The sequence below is a fragment of the Pseudophryne corroboree genome, chromosome 8 (assembly GCF_028390025.1).
Source record: "Pseudophryne corroboree isolate aPseCor3 chromosome 8, aPseCor3.hap2, whole genome shotgun sequence".
NCBI lineage: Eukaryota > Metazoa > Chordata > Amphibia > Anura > Myobatrachidae > Pseudophryne > Pseudophryne corroboree.
This window is the reverse complement of record NC_086451.1, coordinates 394,334,373-394,358,721: the sequence shown is the minus strand read 5'-3', so window position 1 is coordinate 394,358,721 and position 24,349 is coordinate 394,334,373. Positions and strand designations below refer to the sequence as shown.

The window sequence follows — 24,349 nt, the reverse complement described above, 5'->3', positions numbered from 1 at the left end:
AGATCACACTCAATGCAAGTCGGATACAGTGCAGGTCAGAGTGCGGGTTTGATATAGTGCGCGTTGGCTACAACACAATGTCGAATACAGTGCAAGATACAGTACAGGTCAGATGGATACAGTGCAGGTCAGAGTGTGGGTTGGATACAGTGTGTGTTGCATACAGTGAGGGTTGGCTACAGTGCAAGGTCAGATACAGTGCACGTCGGATACAGTGCGAGATAAAGTGCAGGTCAGATACAGTATGGGTCGCATACTGTATATTGTGTGTTGTACATATTGTGGGTCAGATACAGCATGGGCCGGATAAAGTGCAGGTTACAGTGCGGATCAAATACAGTGTGGGTTGGATACAGTGCAGGTCTGACTCAGTGTGGGTTGGATACAGTGCAGGTTGAATACAGTGTGTATTGGATACAGCGCAGGTCAAATACAGTGTTGGTTGGATACAGTGCGGGTCGAACACAATGCGGGTCGGGTGCAGTGTAGGTCGGATACAGCACGGGTTTCAGTGCAGGTCAAATACAATGAGGGTCGGATACAGTGTTGGTCAGATACAGCATGGGTTACAGTGCAGGTCAGATACAGTGCAGGTTCGATACACCAATAGTGCACTTACTTTGACAGAGGTCCTCAGTGCGGGGTTGTCAGCTGTGTTTTCAGTGTGGTGGTGCCAGCAGTGTCGGCACTGCAGCAATGCCTGCAGTGTTGACAATTGCGGGAGTGCTGGAGTTGTCCTCAGTGCAGGAATGCCGGCAGTGTCCTCAGCACAGGGGTGCTGGCAGTGTCGGCAATTCGGGAGTGCTCGAGTTGTCCTTAGTGCAGGAGTGCTGGCAGAGTCCTCAGTGCAGGTGTGCCAGCAGTATTGGCAATGCGGGAGTGCTGGAGGTGTCCTCAGTGCAGGAATTCAGGGGTGCTTGTAGTGTCGGCAGTGTGGGAGTGCCGGACGTGTCCTTGGTGCAGGGGTGCCTGCAGTGTCGGCAGTGTGGGAGGTGTCATCAGTGCAGGGGTGCTAGCAGTGTCCCCAGTGCAGGGTGCCGGCAGTGTCGGCAGCGCAGAAGTGCTGGTAGTGTCCTCAGTGCAGGGGTGATGGCAGTGTTGGCAATGCGGGAGTACCAGAGGTGTCCTCGGTGCAGGAGTTCAGGGATGCTGCAGTGTTGGCAGTGTGGGAGTGCCGGAAGTGTCCTCAGTGCAGGGCTGTCAGCAGTGTCGGCAATGTGGGAGTGCTGGAAGTGTCCCCATGCAGGAGTTCAGGGGTGCTGGCAGTTTCAGCAGTATGAGAGTGCTGGAAGTGTCCTCAGTGCAGGGGTGCCGGCAGTATCAGCAGTGCAGGAGTGTCGGCAGTGCGGGCGACGATATCGGCAGTGTGGGCAGAGAGGTCGACAGTGCGGGCGGCGGGGTTGGCAGCATGGGTGGCTGTGTCGGCAGTGCGGGCAGCGGTGTTTGCAGTGTGGGCGGTGGTGTCGGCAGTGCGGGTGGCGGCCCTATTAGCACTGTGGGGGCATCCATCTTGGGGCCATTGTAGCCTATGGGGAAACGCTGATTGGCTGAGAGCCGTGACAGACAGCTCTCTCAGACAATCAGTGGCCTTCCATAGGTTACTATGGAGACGAGCATCCGAGGCAAAACCTCAGGATCCGACAGTGGAATCCTGAGGTTTTGCCTTGATTGGGGATCCGGCGCATGCAGAGACATCCGAGCTGTGGCTCGGATGGCCCCGGATCCCCTAGGTTCGGGGGGGAGAGTTCGGTTCTCTGAGAACCGAACCCGCTCATCTCTAATTTTTCAGTTTTAATTCTTTATTTTTATTTTTTTTATAAAATCTGCAGACAAATAATTAAGAACATTTGAAAACATTACCTACTAGTTTACAATAAAAACATTGTCTGAAACAATCTGTGTGTTATTTAAAATTGAGACAAATCTGTTGACTTATAGCAAATATAACTTATTGATTACAACAATGTACTTTTTTTCTTAAAAATGTTATTTAAAAAATACCTGCAAGGCATTTTTAACCCATCCATGGCTGATTACAATATAGAAAAGCTCAAGGTTAAGTATTTTCCCTTTATTTTCCTTCATCCCTATTCCTAACCCTATTTTACTTTTTCTTTGCTGGAGATGGCGCAAACTCACTGGCAGTCTCTGCCGCCTCTGTTGTCTGTGCATTGAGTTGCTCCTTTCCCTATGGAGTCCCAAACTGTGCTATATTTTTGACACTTTTCTTTGCTTCTATACAATTAGTAAAATCCTACTGGGTAAATCACAAACATTTTATGAAAATCTCACGTACAGATTTTTAATAATCAATCAGATTCTGTCTATCATTTTCTAGGATGCAATAGAGAAATGATAGACAGAATCTGATTGGATGCTATGGGCAACATCACCACAATTGATTTTTAGAAGCTTTAGTAAATTTACCCCTAAGACTCTCATCCACCTGTGAGTATACCAGCCATCTCAGTCTACAACTCTGTACATTAGCAGGTACAGTAAATCCAGTTTGGGTTAACACATACAGGATATTTATCAAACCTGAGAGCAAGAGATCAGATTTCTATACAAAATAAAGTAGGAGGAGAGGCTTAGCGGAGTATGTGAATAATTCTAGTGTAGTTGTCACATACTGTACACAATCATTCAGTTCTCCACCAGCTGAGTATCATTTAATTGGGTGCAAAATTCACAGACCTGGAGCATTTTCTCTTATTACAGGTAAAACATTTTTTTTACTCTATGATGCATGTTAACTTAAATTATGATGATCAATATTGTAGGCCAGGCCTGGCCAACCTGTGGCGCTCCAGATGTTATAAAACTACACATCCCAGCATGCCCTGCCACAGTTTTAGCATTCCCTAATAGCAAAACTGTGTCAAAGCATGCTGGGACTTGTAGTTTTACCACAGCTGGAGAGCCGCAGCGTGGCCAGGCCAGTTGTAGATTCTTCGCTGATAAATAAACTGACTTCAGTCACTATTTTTGAAAAATGTAAAATTATAAATACAATTTTTTTTGTAGTTTATTTTTAATTTTTATTCTTATTTTGGGGAGGGCGGGCGGCTTTAAATCCTATTAATGCTAAGATTAAGTGAACAATGGGCAAGTAACACACATACATAAAAGCAGACTGTGAAATATTTATCACCAAACAAGATTTTGTTAAAATCTGCAGAAAGAAGTCAGGTGAAAATGAATTCAATACAGGTCTTCTAAAGGGCCATATACACGGGAGAGATGTGTGCTGGGCGAACCGCTCAGCACACATCTCTCCCGCCGCTCAGCACAGCGCAATGTGTGCTGAGCGATGCGGGGGGAGGATGGGGGGCCGCTCATTTCACCCAGCGGGTGAAATGAGTGACGTGCTAGATTGGCCTGCATGCAGGATCAATCTAGCACCGGCGATAGCGACGCGTGGGGCCGCGCATCGCTATCGCTGTGGGGGGTACACACAAGTGATCTGTGCTTAAAATCTAAGCAATCTAGTCAGATTGCTTAGATTTTAAGCATGGATCTATTCGTGAGTACCCCCCTTAAGATCTATTTAGGATTCAGCAGCAATAATATGCCTCAGAGACAAATGCATCACCTTCGTATTTTGCTCATCCAGATACACACTCTCTCAAACAAGAACTTTCTCCATCCAATGTCCTTTCCCAAGCATATGCTGAATGAGTCTATTGTGTCTGTGACAGGTGCAAGTATGGACTGGTACAGCACCCTCTTCCTCCTCTTTATATGTTTTCTGTGTTATATAATCCTGAGCTTCATGAAAATGTTTAAGGAGAAAGCAACACTTCCCCCAGGACCCATGCCTCTACCATTCATTGGGAACCTTCTGCAGATCAACACAAATGACATCGCCAGCTCACTAATGAAGGTGAGTGACTCCTAAGATTAAAACATATTGAACATTCCCAAGAATGCATGGCAGCAATGTGTAAAAATATATGATTACACACACATTGTTATACTTGGGTGTCAACCAAACTGTATAGGTTGAATAGTCTTAAACATCCTAGTGATACTTGGTGGACCCCTTAATTCAAAGTAAAGCATTCATTACCTCTAATACCAAGAAATAAAGACACGGAGACTTGAATTTGGCAGAAAAATTGCTAGCTATTTATTTTACCCTAACCATAGCAAACCTGTAAATGAAGAAACTTTGTTAACATGCCGATTCAGCCGGCATATGGTGGCAGAAAAAAGAACGGCTCTATTTAACTAACGCTAACCTTAAAATTCAAAACTGTCCTAATTTAACTACAAACTGTAAAATCGGTAATAGGTGCCCAACTCAACCCCCACAGTGACTACCCACCCTGATGGGTGCCTGCCGCTGCCCCCGGTCGGGTGATCGAGCGACCCTATAAGTCGATGGAGGTGAGTGCACCTAAACCACACCAAACTGTAAATCACTACAGCTAACCATACAACTACAAACTGCCGTTCTTTTCCGCCAATAAATAGCCAACGACAAAATCAGCCAACAATTCAACGCCAAGGCACTCCGTGCCAGGACCTCTACCCACAGGGCGGGAAGGCAATCAGCAGCAAGAGAGACTGATCTGGCCTAGCATTCCCTATATATAATAACCCTCCCCTTTTTCCAAAGGCTGTACTTCCTAACAGCTAGGTCCGCCCTTCACAAGATGTTTAACTCATTCCTTTCCTATGCAGTCAATTCTCTCTCCTATGGCAAAAAAAGATTATTAGTATAAAGTAGATGAGGTACAGTCATACTGTAACATGCCAAAACTTGTAACACAAACTTATAAAGTGAAGTAGTGCAATATATTTTTAATATATAGATCATGGTGATGTAGTAAGATTTCCTCAAGTCAGTGTTCTCTGTTTTGCATATTATATTGCCATTGTGAACTACTGTACGTGCTATGGAACTGCGAGGGTTATTCAAGTGTGGAAGCAAAAAAAAACAAAAAGCACACAGCTGGGCAAAACCATGTTGCACTGCAGGTGGGGAAGATGTAACATGTGCAGAGAGAGTTAGATTTGGATGGGTTATACTGTTTATGTGCATAGTAAATACTGGCTGCTTTATTTGTACACTGCAACTTACATTTCAGTTTTAACACACCCTACCCAAATCTAACTCTCTGCACATGTTACATCTGCCCCACCTGCAGGGCAACATGGTTTTGCCCATTAATGTGCTTTTTGGGTTTGCTTACACACCTTAATAAGGCCCATTGTGCAGCACTGATATGCAATGCATTAGTGTCTCAATTATGTCACTATCTAGAGAATCAACGGGTCTCATTCTCGGCATTATTGTTTAGCCTGAAAAATGCTGTTTGTGGCCAAGAGGAAAACTTTGAAGGACCGATACAAAGTTGAATACAGATGTGTCCACTATTACCTTTCTGAAAACAGAGCTATGGTAGTAAATTTGGCATGACATGTATTCCTTGTACTTTGGTGCCATCATATTGTGCCGTGACAGTTCGTGACAATTGATAGTTTCACCACTGGGTGGCCAGTGCACCACGTAACATAGCTTTGCACTAACATTGCTGTTAAATAGACACTGTAATCAGTAGGGCCAGCTTTAAAGTCTAATTGCTAATTGTGTAGGTGTGAAAATCTCAGTGTGAGAGGCCTTTGAAGTAGACTCCTTGGGGGTTACAGATTTTATCCTGGCTGGGGGATGTTACTATCAGTGATGTGCGGTGGGCACGTCCCTGCTTACTATACAGTATGTTGCTCAAAGCACAGAGGTGAATGAAATCTAAAGTGAAATTAAATAATAAGTTAATAAAAACATTAGTGCTATAGAGTAAAAGAACATATTATAAGATTTTGCAATGATAAAATATTTCCAAATAAAGGGCCTCATTACGAGTTGATCAGACGAAGATGCTTTTTTCAGCCCGTGCGACAAACTAACCTCCGCCTATGGGGGTTGTTTTTTTTTTCCCATACCAAGGCTTTGATCACTTGTGCAGGCCTGTTATGGTAAAAAATGTTGTGCAGTTTCTAAGTAGTTCTGGACTTAGGGGGTCATTATGACCCAATCGCAGCGTGTTGTCATTCGCACAGTTGCAATCGGGTCCCTACTGCACATGTGCGACGGCCGCTATGCGCACGCACGGCCATCGACGGGAAACGACGCTTGAACCGAAAAAAGCGATCGCTGCAATGATTGCACGAAGATTGACAGGCGGAGGGGGTACCTGGGCATCAACTCACCGTTTGCAGCCGTTTTCGGGGGGGGGGGGGGGGGGGGGTAAGAAAACGCGGGTGTAGTGAGAGAAATGCAGGCGTGTCCAGGACGGGTGTTTGACGTCAGTGCCAAGACCGAACAGGCTGAAAACGTTGCAGCAGGTAAGTAAGTCACCGGCACCCCTGCACTGAGGACACCGCCGGCACTGCCCACACTGCCGGCACCCCTGCACTGGGGATGCTGCCAGCACTCCTGCGCTGAGGACACCTCCTGCACTGCCGACACTGCCGGCACTTTTGCACCGAGGACACTTCCAGCACTCCCACACTGCCTGCACCCCTGACTGCTGACACTTCTGGCACCCCTGCGCTGGGGATACTGCCAGCACTCCTGCACTGAAGACACCTCTCGCACCAAGGACACTTCTGGCACTCCCACACTGCCGACACCCTTGAACTCCTGCACTAAGGACACCTCCAGTACTCCCGCACTGCCGACACTGCCGGTACCCCTGCACTGAGGACACCGCCGGCACTTCCCGCACTGCCGACACTCCTGCACTGGGTATACTGCCAGCATTCCTGCACTGAGGACACCTCCTCCACTGCCGACACGGCCGGCACCCCTGCACAGAGGACACTTCTGGCACTCCCACACTGCTGGCACCCCTGAACTCCTGCAATGAGGACACCGCCCTCACTGCCAGCACTCCTGCAATGAGCACACCTTTTGCACTGCCGACACCCCTGCCCTGCCGGCACACCTATTGCTAGCACTCATGGACTGAGGACACCTCCCGCACTGCCGGCACTTCTACACCGAGGACACTTACGGCAACCCCACACTGCCGGCACCCCTGAATTCCTGCAATGAGGACACCTCCCGCACTGTCGACACTGCCGGCACACCTGCACTGGGGATACTGCCAGCACTCCTAGACTGAGGACACCTCCCGCACTGCTGGCACCCCTGCACCGAGGACACTTCCGACACTCCCACACTGCCGACACTGCCAGCACCCCTGAACTCCTGCACTGGGGACACCTCCCACACTGCCAACACTGCTGGAACCCCTGCACCGAGGACACTTCTGGCACTCCCAAACTGCCGACAATGATCCAGGACAATGATCCAAAACATAGTGCTTCGGCCAAATTCATAGAGGAAAAAGGCATCATTTGGCAACGCACACCACCAGAGTAAGTACAGTTTTGCCCTGTAGACTGATGCTTCCTGTAAAGCATGAAATGCCAAATATTCCATTTTTAAATTCTCTCCCTTTATTGACTTTTCACAGATCACCAGACATGAATCCTATCGAGCTAGTGTGGTCTCAAATGAAAAGTTATATTCGTTCTCAATGTAAGCCAAGGACAAAAGAGCAACTGATTGATGGCATCAATACATTTTGGAAAAACGTACTTACATTGGAGACCTGTAATAATTATGTAGACCATTTATTTTCTGTGCTGCCAGTGATTATAGAAAGAAATGGACAAGCCAGCTGCATGTAATTGGAATGGATCATATTGTCGACAAAAAGAAGGTCAACAGTCATTAGGTCGACCAATATTGGTCGACAGGCCATATGTCGACACATCAAAAAAGACAGTACGCAAACGAATAATGCATAGAATTTGCATAAAGGGCCCTTTACCTATCGTACTCATCCTTTCTGCAAATGCTTGAAATATCAAAATTAGACTACTTGCTTAAATTAATTAATTTGTTATATTTTATCTGTAACATGTACTACACCCTAGTATTACATTTGTTATGCAATCTTGAAAATTGTTTAAAAAAAAAAAGAAGTAGTCACCTCTGCAACACTGTATTCTGTAATTGTGTATGGATTGTACAAAGCATCCAAGTGATTGCATTCAGTTTTGTCTAACTTACAGTATATTTATACTATTTAGTTGGAATTATTTTATCATTGCATAGTCTTATAATATGTTCCGTTACCTTGTAGCACTATTAGGTTTTAATTAACTTATTCTTTAATGTCACTTTAGACTTCATTCACCTCTGTGCTCTGAGTAACAAATAACCCCAATTTTTTCATTAATAAACTGAGGCTCTGAATTGCTAAAAGTTCACTGTTTATTTCAAATTCCAGGACAGCAGCCCTTCCCCCACCCAGAATACACGTTACTGTGCTGTAACTCTATTCCCCAAGGAATCTACTTCAAAGGCCTCTCACACTGAGATTTTCACACCTACACAATTAAGAACTGGACTCTAAAGCTGGCAATACTGTACATCAGAATGACCTGAATACGATCACACACACATAGCGATTTGGGCTGCTTTTCTAATTGATTTGCTGAGTCACTTAGAAATACAGCACAAATCGCTATGTGTGTATAGCGATAGTGATGTGTGTCCCTGCATGCTTGAAAGATCTAGTCATCACCCATGTTTTCTCTATTGCAAACACGGGCAGTGACAGATCGCTCAGCACACATCGCTGGTGCAGCTCTGTGTGCTGAGTGATCTTGCTGAGCCCGTGTGATCACCGATATCGCTGGGCAGAAAACAGTCAACATAGGTAAGTATGTGTGTGTCGACATGTGTGAAATAAAGTTTTACTGTCACGGTGTGTGTCTCCTGTTTTTATTTGGGTATTTTTTTTCCATTAGAACTACAGGTACCAGCGGGCACGTTTTTCTCCCGCATGCTGGTACTTGTGGTTCTCCAAGTACCAGCTTGCGGAGGAGGCTTGCTGGGACTTGTAGTACTACTGGAAAAAACAATATTCTTTCAATTTTCTCAAGGCTATCAGCCCCCCATCCGCAGCCTTTGGATGGGGGGACAGCCTCTGGCTTCACCCCTGGCCCTTGGGTGGCTGGGGGGTGGACCCCTTGATTGAAGGGGTCCCCACTCCCCCAGGGTACCCTGGCCAGGGGTGACTAGTTGGATATTTAATGCCATGGCCGCAGGGCACTGTATAAAAGTGACCCCCGGCTGTGGCATTATCTGTCCAGCTAGTGGAGCCCGATGCTGGTGTAAAAAATACGGGGGACCCCTACTCTTTTTGTCCCCCGTATTTTTTGCACCAGCACCAGGCACAGAGCCCGGTGCTGGTTTTAAAAATACAGGGGATGCCCGTCCATTTCCCCCCCGGATTTTTAGAACCAGGACCGGCTCGAAGAGCCCGAGGCTGGTTATGCTTTGGAGGGGGGACCCCACGCAATTTTTGGGGGGTTTTTTCCCATCCCATTAAAAAAAAAAATATATATATAATAATAATCTTTTTAAAAATATATAAATAATACTTGTGCCTCCAAAAAAGAGGGCAGTGGGGTGCTAGCAGTGCGGGAGTGCCAGAAGTGTCCACGGTACCATCAACCAAGTACAAGGAGCACATCTCCCGCACTACTGACACTCCTGCACCGGGGATACTGCCAGCCCTCCTGCACTGATTACACCACCTACACCTCTGCACCGAGGACACTGCTGGCACTCCCACATGTATTGGAGATATATTAATACTTCACAATTAGCTGCCGCTGCTGATATTCCCGTGTGCCTGATGGATAAATTGCCCTGCACATATGGATGTCCATGTTGCTGCCCACGGTGCTGTTGGTGGCTAGAGGTGGGAGGAGAAGCCACCGGCATCCTTGATTCTGCTGACCGGAAGTCTGACCCGGTCACATACTCGTGGCCAGGGGTTACATGCTCGTTGCCAGGGGTTACATATGCTTTTTGCCATAGGGGTTATATGCTTAGAGCCAGGGGGTTACATGCTCATTCTGGGTAGCGCTGGGTAATGGTCTAGTAATACCCCTGGCATCTGTCTCCTATAAGGGCCGTCTTCCAATGCGATCTGCATGGAATCTGCAGCTTCCAGTAGTAGGTAGAGCCTAAGCATCTATTGTGCCGGTGCTGCGCCCCCCCAGGACTCAGCTATCCAGGCTGCAGCCTTATGGCTGATCAGGCCCTGGGTCTCATGTTTCTTCACCCACTTGTATGGCAGGCAGAGCACCCACTGACTTATGGAGCACAGCCCAAGCACAGGACTGATTTGTGGCAGACAGGCACAGCACCCACTTGTATGGCACACAGAGCACCCAGTGACTTATTATGGAGCACAGCCCAAGCACAGGACTGATTTGTGGCAGACAGACGCAGCACCCACTTGTATGGCAGACAGAGCACCCAGTGACTTATTAATGCAGCACAGCCCCAGCACTGGACTGATTTGTGGCAGACAGGCACAGCACCCACTTGTATGGCAGACAGAGCACCCAGTGACTTATTATAGCAACACAGCCTCAGCGCTGGACCGATTTGTGGCAGACAGACGCAGCACCCACTTGTATGGCAGACACTGTCGATCTTCAGACCGGATCCCAGTGAAATATATGTGGTATTGAAATACCAAAAATTCTCTCTACTCACACCTTAACCACCAAACAATTGCAAAAAATGACAAGTATCAATAGTGCCTTTTAGTTAGTATCATAATTTCTATATTGAATCTCTGTGTGGAGTTTGTATGAACTCTTCATCAGCACATTATCAATCACAAGGAAAAAGATTTTTTTAAACATGTAGGCAACATTGAGCCAGGTACATGTTGGAAGTTAGTATGAGAGATGTATTGGAAAAATATTAATACTTCACAATTAGCGGCTGCAGCTGATATTCCCGTGTGCATGATGGATAAATTGGCCTGCACACACGGCTCATGGGGGTCATTCTGACCCGATCGCTGATGCTGACCAGCCGCTGCGGGCCGTGTAGTAATGAGTAGCTCCCGGCCAGCACGCTAAAGCTGCGCTGGCCGGGAGCTACTCCTGAAGTACAAAAGCATCGCCGCTGTGCAATACTTCTGCACTTCTGTAGGGGGGGGGCGTAACTGACCTGCGGGGCGGACTGGCCCTGTGCTGGGCATCCCCCGCATGTCTCTGTTCCTGATCGTAGCCCTGCAAAATTTTGCAGGACTACGATCAACTCGGAATGACACCCCATAGCTGCAATTTTGTTAGCAGATGGGCAAAACCATGGGGGTCATGCAGGCCTGATTGCACGCTAGGTTGTTTTGCTGAGCTGCGATCAGGTCATAACTGCGCATGTGTGTGCACCGCAATACGCAGGCGCGTCGCACAGGTACAGAGTGGATCGTTGCTGAGCAATGGATTTAATGAAGAATCCATTCACACAGACAATCGCAAGGAGACTGACTGGAAGAAAACATTTGTGGATGTCAACTGACCATTTTCTGGGAGTGTTTGGAAAAACGCAGGTGTGTCAATGCGTTTGCAGGGTGGGTGTCTGATGTAAATTCGGGGCAAACACTTTAGCCTGTTCGTGTCCGGAATTGACGTCAGACACCTGCCCTGCAAACGCTTGGACACGCCAGCGTTTTTCCAAACACTCCCAGAAAGCGTTCAGTTGCCACCCACAAATGCCCTCTTCCTGTCAATCTCCTTGCTATCTGCTGTGCGAATCGATTCTTCGTTAAATCCATTGCTCAGCAATGATCCGCTTTGTACCCGTACGACGCACATGCGCATTGAGGTGCATACGCATGTGCAGTTTCGACCTGATCGCACCGCTGCAAAACAACCTAGCGTGCGATCATTTCGGAATGACCCCCATGGTTTTGCCCATTTGCAAATAAAATGCTGCTAGAATCAGGTCTGAACTACTCCCTCTAGAATCTCTTTATCAGACTTTCTGCTTGCTCAGTTTTTGAAAATGCCACCTGCTGTCTGAAAAGTGGTACTGCACTATATTTCAGAGGAGATACACATGGCTTGCCGTGTATATCTTAAGAGGAAATCTTATCTCGTGCCATGAACGGCAGGCCATGATACTTTTTTCAGAAAGGTAATAGTGGACACATCTGTAGATCAGTGCAAATATTGCTTGAATTCTCACTGTGGGGAAGATATACTAAGCCTTGTAGAGAGATAAAGTATCAGCCAGTCAGCTCATTTCTGCCATGTTACAGGCTGTGTTTGAAAAATGACAGTTAGAAGCTGATTGATTGGAATTTTATCTCTCTTCATTTTATAACTGCCCCTGGCTTAGTACATCTGACCCTGTGTATGCACCAGAAATATGCAGACTCATTTCTATGTTTTCACATAAATGTGTCCCATGCAGTCTTAGATGTACCTGTTTGGTGGTGAATTTTTTGCACCTTGTATATTGCACACTGATGATGATGATGATGATGATGATGATGATGATGATGATGATAGTGACTATTACCAGGTGCAAACACTGATATGGGAGAATACTGTTCGTATATAGATTTGTTTCTGTGCATGCTTCTTTTCAACAGAATACACCTTATTTAATTCCAGCTCATCTTCAGGTCCTTAGTGATCTAAAAATCAAAGACTTGATGTGAATCCTCACACTAATTACTAAGCCCTTTATCTCTTTACTAAGCCCTTTATCTCCAGTATTCATGTGGAAAGTACTGTTTCTGCATTCTTACCACTAATTGAAATGACAATTATTACGTCTCTAGAGCAGGATATATTGCAGACATCTCCTGAGCTCATTTAAGTAACACTGACTTTTAGCGGGTTGCACCTGGGACTAGTGCACGAGACCTTCCCAGGTGCAACCCGCTTGAGACCCTGTTCAGACTGGCGGCCCGACACGGCATATTGCCGTGTCGATGATGTCACCGGGTCACATGCGGGGGCGGCGCTTGGAGATCAGATGATCTACAAGCGCCGCCTGCTCCAATAGTGTTGAAGTGACCCGGATCGCATCGACCCGGGAGCACTTAACACCGTTCACACTTGCGCCTGACCCGGTATTGACCCGGGAATAACCCTTCTTTATTCCAGGGTTGAAATACCGGGTCAGACGACCCGGGAATTTGTCCTGGACCCCGTTCACACTGCACATAAACCCGGATTACTGCTCATTCACGTGCAATAACCCGGATTTTTCAAGGCAGTGTGAACGTGGTATAACAGAGCATACCACAGGATCGATAGAATGCTAGGGACATGGCATTTGTGCTGTTCATCAAATTCCAAAAAACAAAGAGTTTCCTATGCAGAAAAAAGAAGCAGGGCAGGGACTTTATTGGGAAATTCCTTACTGTACTTGTCTTTTACCAAAATATTTATATTCAATGTGTATAAATGTATGAATACTGGAGTAATGTTTGCTCTTTTAAAAATGCCACATGCCTTTATGCCCCTTGTGCAGTGGTTTTAATGTCCTGGGTTGCCCGTGCATGGAGTGCCATGTGCTGATATAATGGAGATACAGCTGGCTGCTGCTGCTCCTCCATGTCAGTATCACAGGCTGGGAGTATGGTGCTTAGCTATATTCTCTCATTTAAGTACCGTAATCCCATTCTGAGGAGCAGAGGAATCCACACTCACTCCCACCTGCTAACGTAAGGATCATTGGGGGAGGTGGGTGTAACGCCCAAGAAGGGGACATTTCCAAGAAAGCAGTGGTACCACCTATAGTTTCACAATGGTTTACATTTTATTAATACATGAAAGGAAAATAATAGTGAAACTGGATATTCATTCTTGATAGGAGATGAAATTGCATACCATACTCATAATATAATGCTCCAGGGATTTCACGGACAAAGACTTGAAAAGCAAAAGTATTACATAATCCTGTACATGAATCAGTGCATGGTTTATACAGTAGTGTGTACAGATCTCTGAGATACTGTCATTCTAGTGGTTGATCAGGTGCTGGACAAGCAGATAAACTGAATTCCTCCCGTCACCATGTACCTGATTTAGAGTTTGACTTAACCCCAAAACCCATCTGCAAAAACATTCTGTCTTTTTCTGCAGATTCACAGTAAAATAAATAGTCATTTTGAGTGAATACAACTTATAGTACATTTGCGCTCCCTTATATCTGAAGAGTTAATTTGGAGATTGTGCAAATTCTAATTATGTACAAAATGGTACTGTATCTTGAGAATGGTGATCATAAACCCATGTCTGTATTTTTCTTTTAAAAGTTTATATGGAAATTTGGAGTTAATTTTATAAATGGATCAATGTGGATCAATGCACTTAATACAAAGACATTAACCACAAGTTCCTCCAGAGTATGCATTTTGCCAATTTGTGTGTTTTGTTCATGCTGCAACCAATCAGATGCAAGCTGACCTGTCAGGCCACTTTGTACTCAGGTACAACTCTGCTGGGAGCAGTATTTGTGTCTAGCAAGATTATTACTATATAATTACTACAAGACAGAATGAAGAAGATACCTAATGATAAGGAGCACAATAAATATTGGAACAAGGATTTTGGAGGAGGGCTTGCAGAACATGGTAGGCATGATAAGAGGGAACAAACCAAGACCAGATTGGCTATATGGCTCTTCTGGCAAAGACAAATGAAAAATTATTTAATATACTGTAGGGTGATTAAGTCAGTTAAGGTTACCATTACCATAGTGCAAGCAAATGCTACATAATTACAGATAGTTCTCCAGTTAAATGTCTCACTATGGCACATGTGGTCTAGAGTTTGAATCCCTTGCAGGAACGGCTGTAATGTGTATATTCTAATATAGAGAATGATGTACACTTGTATATTGTTTTAATAGTAATTTTATTTGTATTGTAATAGTATAGACTAAGAAGTATGAAAAGTCAAGGAAAACACTCCTGTATAAAAGAAAAGTCTAGATCTGCCCATGAGCTAACAGTCAGAGGCTGAGCCATCCAGAGGCCATGCTGAGCAGGTCTGCCTGCAGCGCACATCATGGCTTCATGACATCATGTTGCACATTCTGGGGCACTCCAGGAGCCAGGAGGGGGTGCCATGAGCCAGACGCCATTCCTAAGAAGGGCTTCTATGCTTTAAATGCCAAGGCTGATTTTTAGTCCAGCCCTGAAGCCAACCCACTCATGAGCCGGCCAATGATGGAGGGCCATAGGTGAGCCCACACAGCACAGGGCGCTCCATCTGTCACACAGCCCTCCGGTGTAGAACTGCCATGGTATAAGGAGTGCCAGTCGACTCGCTGCTTGTGGCTGTCTCCCAATCTGTCTCTAACTTCCTGCGGGACAGACTTTTCCTCCCCTCTTTGTGTAACAGCCTGTTCCCTCTGCTTTGACCCAACTCCCACGCATATGACAGTATATCCCTCTGTCTCCTACTCCCCTCCATGGGTGACAGCCTCTTTTCTGTTTCCTACTCCCTCCAGTCCATTGTATGCAAACAAAAAGAAAAAGGAAAACACCGGTAGCAAACATACACCAAGCTATAATCCCCCCAAAAAGTATTAACACATTTATTGAGGCATAAAACAGCCAAAAAACAAAACAGTATCAATATAAATAGCAATAAATACAGTATGAGGTCATATTGTCAACATTTTTCAATGTAGTCAATTCTGTATTTTCAAATGGTTCTGAATGTTGACATTCACAGTGCTGACAACATTGTTCATAATGTTGACATATTCATAATGTTAGCCTTTTCCATCTCTACATTATGAATATTTCAGCATTAGGAGCAGGCTGGCGGACCCGCACTTAAAGCATCCATTTAATTTATCTGTGAGCCAGTTTGTGTTATCTATAGTATTAGAGCATTAGCGGCATTCTCTTTAGGAAAGCTTGGTGCTAAAATACACAATATCCAGAAAGTGAGTGACAGGTAGTCAGCGTTTGGGAGCATTAACAAGGGTGGCTAGAAAAGGCAGGCGTATCAGGACCAGTGTCGGCTCCAGAGGTGGGTCTGCAGCACAGTCCAAATTTCAAATAGGGGAGCCACATACTGCCAGTGAGTCATGGCAGTGTTTGGAGTTGGCAGCTGGTGTGGCTTCCCTATTTGAATTTTGGACTGCTCTGCAGCCACACCTCCAGAGCCAGCACTGGTTGGGACCATTTTCTAGGCATGTTTGAGTGATTTCAAGCAGAAGAGGGCCAGGTGTCTTAACTTGCTCAAAGGTCTGATAGGCAACCAATGTTTCTACTCTTGTACGTCGGCATCTCTGAACACAAGACAGCGGCTGAGTCATTAGCATATTTTCACATTTACACTGAAAATATGTTCACAGCAGTGCACAGCACTGCGTGCACCTCTGAATCAGGCTTTAAGGGGTCTATTCACTAAGTTTTGGAGAGAGATAAAGTGGAAGGAGACAAAGTACTAGCCAATCAGCTCCTGTCATGTTGTAGGCTGTGTTTGAAATATGACAGTTAGGAGCTGATTGGCTGGTACTTTATCTGTCTCCACTTTATCTCCATGCAGTGCAGGTGTAATTGCGTTCCATTCTGCATTGGTCCCTATGAGTGTGAATAGAAAAGTATTATTAGTCCACATTCATTATAAAAAGTAAGTCATTCTGACTAATGTCAAATGTCTGATGAGTCAACTCACTTCTCCACAGCTGAAAGACAAATATGGACCGGTGTACACCTTGTACTTGGGACCTAAACCAGGACTCGTCATATGCGGATACAGCGCAATGAAGGAGGCGTTGATTGAACAAAATGAGATATTTGGAGAGAGAGGGGACTATCCCGTATTCTTGAACTACATTGGTGTACACGGTGTGCTTATGTTTGATTAAGATGTATCACTGATCTCATGTACTACTTACATACATATGTTCAACTGACTTTCAAATGTTTTAAATGAGTAAGGCTTGAGTAGAATTAGGGTAAAGAAAAATGACTTGAAGAACTGCAGAAGGGGAAAAAACAGTATGGGGATTAGTACAAGGTTGCAATTACAGGAGGTGGCTATATATATAGCTACAGTATGAGAAAGAATGTGAAAGAAAATAATATCAAAGGTGGAAATACTTAAAAAGGATTAAGCAGATGAAGAAGTTAGATGACACAAAAGCAGATTACAGGGAAATGCATTGTGAAAAATGTAATCAGAAGATAACACAGATAAATCTTATCAGCCATTATACTTCCACCACACTGATAAGCTAAAAGAAAGCCAAAGTTATCTGCGGCTGCACTCAAGGGACCAATCAGCATGATCTTCTACAATTTGGTCACTCATGTAAATTTGCACATTGACTAATAACCCTGTTATACCACTTTCAACATTTTAATGCTGGGTAGTTTTGCAGGTCCGTGCCTGACCCCCCCTTTCACACAGACAAGCAAATTACTGGTCAAGAATTTCTACCCGGTAATTTGTGGATCAAAACGTGTATTTCGTCTGTGTGAAAAGATCAAACCTTGTTGAAATTCCTGGGTCTCTAACCCTAGTAAATTCCTGGGTCAAAGTCCCGGGAATTTCAACCTGGGTTGACCCTTTCACTCAGAAAAAGGACCTGTGTTTATCGGTAAATTACTGGGTAGAAATTCTTCACCTGGGAATTTGCCTCTGTGTGAAGGGTATACTCGTAATTTTATATTTGGGTTGAGAACCAATTTCAGTCTGTGTGTGACTATCTTTAGATACAATAGATCTTTTGTGTATATACAGTTATAACCAATGCACTGACCTGAGCTTGTTTTATTGTGTCCAAGACGAGTGGAAAAAAATAAGATGCCTTAACACTGAGATGATTCCAGGATTAGTTTAGGAAATTAAACAAATCTTTCAGGGTGTTTTAGACAAGGCTGGCATTTGGGCCAAAATCTTGTGGAGGTTCCCTAAACTATTTCTTGAACACAGACTCAATTATTAAACTTGCATGCTTGTAGGGGTTTCTATACAAAGCCATGAATACTACAAAGTTTGACTGTTCCACTGTCAGATGTTCTTCCTGCCATACTCCTCTAGCAAATCCATAGTACTTGAGAATACCAGGAACTGATTGACTAAAGAACTGCATCATTTCTTATCACTGCATGTCAGCACTATTGCCACTGTTATACAGTTATTGTTATTTGGGCATTCACCCTACAAGAGAACTTATCAGAAATGTAACAAGTTTATTGTTCATTCAGATGCCCCCTCTCCCACATCTTTATATTAACTCTTAAAATTCTAAAACTTCCCTTTTACCACCATAGACATAGCTTTCACCAATGGGGAGAAATGGAAGAAACTGCGACGCTTTGCTCTGCTGACACTGAGGAACTTTGGGATGGGAAAGAGGAGTGTGGAAGATCGAATACTGGAGGAGGCACATTTCCTCGTCAAAGAGTTTGAAAAAACAAAGGGTAAAGTTCTCTCTCTCTCTCTCTCTCTCTCTCTTTGACTTTCAAATGTTATATTTCTTGTTCCTGTGTAAAATTAAAGTATGAATATTTATTCCCCAGGATCTCTACTTGTTATAGCTATGTGTAGCCTAAAAATATTCTGCAATGTGAGACAACATTGGCACTTCCCTGTAATCTGTAAAAAACAGGATGAGAAATACAGATGTGTACTTATACACTGTGGCTTCAGTTGCGCTGAATAGCTCCTAGGTCCCAGGCAGGGGCGTTTCCAGAGAGGAGGAAGCCCGTGTGCATGATACGTCTGGAGCCCCTCCTCTCTAGCAGGCAGCACTGTACAGCTCTGAGCACTTTATTCGTAAAGGGACCAAATACAGACGCCATTGAAGTGTGACAAAAATTCCTCCCAGAATAGAAGATCACTTTGAATCAAAGTGGAAAGGTGGATAAAATTTTGCCGCCTATGAACACCAGCCGTGGAATGCTCCAGCTCATGTCAAAAAATCCTACCCATGGGAAAAACTCTGCAAGTGAAGTTTAAGAGAACCATCAAGGACAGCACATCACAGGGAGTAACCTTACCAGATAACAAAACAAGGATAATCACATCCCGTAATTTCAACACTTTGTTCCTAGGTGCCTAGAGTCTGCTTCCTGGATCCTGCCCACTACCGCAGGTATCCTGTTCTTGTCACACTTACTCTATCCCCTCCTACTGTAACTGTCAGGACCATAACTATTTTCTCCATTCAAAAGTATTTACATTTTCCTAGGGCAGTGGTTCCCAAACTTTTTTGAATCAGGGCGCCCTAGAGTATCAGAATTTTTATTACGTCACCCCTAGGCCAAAAGTTTCTTATTGGGAAATTATAAAAAAATATGAAATTAAGTAAATTATGTTTATATGTCATACCTAGGTTTAGTTATGTGGCGAGGGACAGGATTTGCTTCTGTTTGTACACATATTTTATGACTGGCAGCCACAAGTACTAGTTTTGCCTATTACATGGATAATAAATATTTTGAATTGGTCCTGGACCACCAACCCGAGGCACCCCTGCAAGTGTCCTGCGGCACCCCAGGGTGCCACGGCACACAGTTTGGGAACCACTGTCCTAGGGGTTAGGTCTCACCCCTATGGAACTGCTCCAGGAAAACACAATTCTATGCCCTCTCTACTCAGTGCAAAATCAATGTCCAATCATGATCAGCTAAACAGATTTTTAGGAGATAAAGTTCAAACGTCAAATATAATTAAAGGAGATGTCCAAAAGTGGAATTACAGTGGTTTTTGATGTGAAGTTTTTAATGCTGCCACCATGTGTGTGTATCTGAAAAGATAGGCACCGATGGATTTTGTGAGTGCAATCCAAGCACCGGTAGTATGCACTTGCTTACTAAAGGACATTTTTCAGTTGCAAATTTTAGGGTTTATAATTAGAGATGAGCGGGTTCGGTTCTCAGAGAACCGAACCCTACCAGACTTTGCCTTCCGAGTTCGGTTCCGAGCCCGGCTCGGGTTTCCCACCAGACTCGGAAACCCAAACGCAGCAAGACGTCATCATCCCGCTGTCGGATTCTCGCAGGATTTGGATTGCATAATTGGAGCCACGCGTCACGGCCATTTTCACTCCAGTCTCGGAGAGTGTATTGAGAGAACATGTCCTCAGTGTTCACTGTCTGTGTGGCGGGGGGGAGTGGGGGGCGAGTCTTGTGCTGTGTTGTGCTGTCCAGTGTAGTCAGTGTATTGTGCTGCATCAGCCAGCCAGTCACAGTGTTGGTGTCCTCTGCTGCCATATGTCCAGTGTATCTGTATAAAGTGGTGCTGTGTTGTGCTGTCCAGTCCAGTGTAGTCAGTGTATTGTGCTGCATCAGTCCAGCCAGTCACAGTGTTGGTGTTCTCTGCTGCCATATATCCAGTGTAGCTGTATAAAGTGTTGTTGTGTTGTGCTGCATCAGATCAGTGGTAGTGTCCTGTCCATCAGTCATTCAAGTGACGATATACGCTGCTGCTAAATGTCCACTGCTGCCGTATAAAAATTATAACAACAACTACAAGTCCATTACAGTGTTGTTGTGTTATGCTGCATCAGACCAGTGGTAGTGTCCTGTCCATCAGTCATTCAATTGACGATATACGCTGCTGCTATATGTCCACTGCTGCCGTATAATAATGATAACAACAACCACAAGTCCCTTACAGTGTTGTTGTGTTGGGCTGCATCAGACCAGTGGTAGTGTCTGTCCATTAGTCATTCCAGTCATTCCTGTGCCGCATATTGTCTTATATAACTTCCAAAAAATAATGGAGAACAAAAATTTTGAGGAAAAAATAGGGAAAGATCAAGAAGAACCACTTCCTCCTAGTGCTGAAGCTGCTGCCACTAGCCGTGACATAGACGATGAAATGCCACCAACGTCGTCTGCCAAGGCCAATGCCCAATGTGATACTAGAGGGTTCAGTAAAAAGAACCAAAAAGAAATTTAAATCGTCTGAGGAGAAACGTAAACTTGCCAATATGCTATTTACGACACAGAGTGGCAAGGAATGGCTGAGGCCCTGGCTTATGTTCATGGCTAGTGGTTCAGTTTCACGAGACGATGGAATCCCTCATCCTCCAGCTAGAAAAATTTAAGCTGCAGTTAAGCTGGAAAGAGCACAGAAAAGAACTGTGTGTTCTGAGATGGTATAACAAATCCCCAAGGAGAGTCCAAGTGTGTCAGCGGTTGCGATGCCTGACCTTCCCAACACTGTATGGAAAGAGGTGGATCCTTCCACCATTTGCATGCCCCCTGCAAGTGCTGGAAGGAGCACCCACAGTCCAGTTCCTGATATTCAAATTGAAGATGTCACTGTTGAAGTACACCAGGATGAGGATATGGGTGTTGCTGGCGCTGAAGAGGAAGTTGACGATGAGGATTCTGATAGTGATGTGGTTTGTTTAAGTCAGGCAATGGGGGAGACACCTGTTGTCCATGGGATGAAGAAGCCCATTGTGATGCCTGGGCAAACTACCAAAAAAGCCACCTCTTTGGTGTGGAATTATTTCTCCACAAATCCGGACAACAGGTGTCAAGCTATCTGTTGCCTCTGTCAATATGTAATAAGTAGGGGTAAGGATGTTAACCAGCTAGGAACAGCCTCCCTTATATGTCACCTGCTGCGCATTCATCAGAAGTCAGTGTCAAGTTGTGAAACTTTGGGTAAGAGCTTAAGCAGTCCACTGACACCTAAATCCCTTCTTCCTCCTGTACCCAAGCTCCTGCAAGCCACACCACCAACTCCCTTAACGTCAACTTCCTCCTCAGTCAGGAACGTCAGTAGTCCTGCAGGCCATGTCACTGTCAAGACTGAGTCGTCCTCTCCTAACCCGGGATTCCTTGTTGTTGCTGCTGGGAGTCGATCGTCATCCCAGAGGGGAAGTCGGAAGACCACTTGTACTACTTCCAGTACCCAATTGACTGTCCAACAGTCCTTTGTGAGGAAGATGAAATATGACAGCAGTCATACTTTTGCAAATCGGATAACTGAGGCATTGACAGCTATGTTGGTGTTAGACGTGCGTCCGGTATCCGCGATTAGTTCATTGGGACTTAGAGAATTGTTTACGGTACTGTGTCCCCGGTATCAAATACCATTTAGGTTCCACTTCTCTGGGCAGGCAATACAAAGAATGTACACAGACATCAGAAAAAGAGTCACCAGTTTCCTACAAAATGCGGTTGTATCCAGTGTCCACTTAACCACGGACATGTGGACAAGTGGAAAAGGGCAGACTAAGGACTATATGACTGTAACAGTACACTAGGTAGATGTATGTCCTCCCGCAGCAACAACAGCAGCAGCACCAGTAGCAGCATCTCGCAAATACCAACTCGTTCCTAGGTAGGCTACGCTATGTATCACCGCTTTCCTTAAGAGGCACACAGCTGACAACCTCTTATGGAAACTGAGGAACATCATCGCAGAATGGCTTACCCCAACTGGACTCTCCTGGGGATTTGTGATATCAAACAATGCCACCAATATTGTGCGTGCATTACATGTGGGCAAATTCCAGCATGTCCCACGTTTTGCACATACAATTAATATGGTGGTGCAGAATTTTTTTTTAAATGTCAGGGGTGTGCAGGAGATGCTGTCAGTGGCCCGAAAAATTGCGGCCACTTTCGGCATTCTGCCTCTGCGTGCCAAAGACTGGAGCGACAGCAAACACTCCTGAACTGCCCCGCCATCAACTGAAGCAAGAGGTGGTAACGAGGTGGAATTCAACACTCTGTATGCTTCAGAAGATGGAGGAGGAGCAAAAGGCCATTCAAGCCTATACATCCACCTACGATATAGGCAAAGGAGGAGTAATACACCTGACTCAAGTGCAGTGGAGAATGATTTCTGTCTTGTGCAAGGTTCTCCAACCCTTCGAACTTGCCACACGTGAAGTCAGTTCAGACACTGCCAGCTTGAGTCAGGTCATTCCCCTCATCAGGCTTTTGCAGAAGCAGCTGGATAAATTGAAGGAGGAGTAAAGACGGAGCGATTCCGCAAAGTATGTGGGACTTGTGGATGGAGCCCTTCATTCACTTTGCCAGGATTCAAGGGTGGTCAATCTTTTGAAATCAGAGCACTACATTTTAGCCACCATGCTCGATCCTAGGTTTAAAGCCTACGTTGTATCTCTCTTTCCGGCAGACACAAGACCTGCTGGTTAGTAAATCGTCAACTCAAGCGGAACGTGACCCGTCAACAGCTCGTCCTTCAATTTCTCCCACCACTGGGGCTGCAAGGAAAAGGATAAAATTTCCTAGCCCACCCGCTGGCGGTGATGCAGGGCAGTCAGGAGCAAAAGCTGACATCTGGTCCGGACTGAAGGACCTGCCAATGATTACTGATTTGTCTACTGTCACTGCATATGATTCTGTCACCATTGAAAGAATGGTGGAGGATTATATGAGTGACAGCATCCAAGTAGGCATGTCAGACAGTCTGTATGTATACTGGCAGGAAAAAGAGGCAATTTGGATGCCCTTGCACAAACTGGCTTTATCTTACTTAAGTTGTCCCCACTCCAATGTGTACTCTGAAAGAGTGTTTAGTGCAGCCGGTAACCTTGTCAGAGATCGGTGTAGGAGGTTACTTCCACTAAATGTGAAGATGATGTTCATCAAATTGAATTATAAATTCCTTCGGGAAGACCTTTACCAGCAATTGCCTCCAGAAAGTACACAGGGACCTGTGATGGTGGATTCCAGTGGGGACGAATTAATACTCTGTGAGGAGTATGTACACAGTGAAAGGGGTGAAGAATCGGAGGATGAGGATGAGGTGAACTTCTTGCCTCTGTAGAGCCAGTTTGTGCAAGGAGAGATTGATTGCATCTTTTTTGGTGGGGCCCAAACAAACCAGTCATTTCAGCCACAGTCGTGTGGCAGACTGTCGCTGAAATGATTGGTTTGTTAAAGTGTGCATGTCCTGTTTATACAACATAAGGGTGGGTGGGAGGGCCCAAGGACAATTCCATCTAGCACCTCTTTTTCTTCTTTGCATCATATGCTGTTTGGGGACTAGTTTTTTTGTGCCATCCTGTCTGTAACCACTCCTAGTGCCACTCCTAGATGGGCCAGGTGTTGGTGCCGCACACTTGTGTCGCTTAGCTTGGCCATCCAGCTACCTCATTGCACCTCTTTTTCTTCTTTGCATCATGTGCTGTTTGGGGCCTATTTTTAAATCTGCCATCCTGTCTGACACTGCTGTGCCACTCCTAGATGGGCCAGGTGTTTGTGCTGGACACTTGTGTCGCTTAGCTTAGCCATCCAGCTACCTAATTGCACCTCTTTTTCTTCTTTGCATCATGTGCTGTTTGGGGACTAGTTTTTGAATAGTGCCATCTTGTCTGCAACTGCAGTGCCACTCCTAGATGGGCCTGGTGTTTGTGCCGAACTCTTGGGTCGCTTAGCTTAGTCATCAGCCACCTCAATGCAACTTTTAGGCCTAAAAACAATATTGTGAGGTGTGAGGTGTTCAGAATAGACTGAAAATTAGTGTAATG

At 45.2% G+C, this 24,349-nt stretch overlaps 1 protein-coding gene across 1 annotated transcript in view; it reads left to right on the top strand.

The window, feature by feature from the left end:
• Positions 1-3,707: 3,707 nt before the first annotated feature.
• Positions 3,708-24,349, top strand: part of LOC134949256 (cytochrome P450 2F3-like) — a 75,052-nt gene continuing 54,410 nt past the window's right edge. Inside the window, exons 1-3 of the mRNA XM_063937737.1 lie at positions 3,708-3,886; positions 16,562-16,724; positions 18,156-18,305. Coding sequence (XP_063793807.1) covers positions 3,710-3,886; positions 16,562-16,724; positions 18,156-18,305 — 490 coding nt within the window. The 5' untranslated portion in view covers positions 3,708-3,709. The remainder of the gene's footprint in view (positions 3,887-16,561; positions 16,725-18,155; positions 18,306-24,349) is intronic.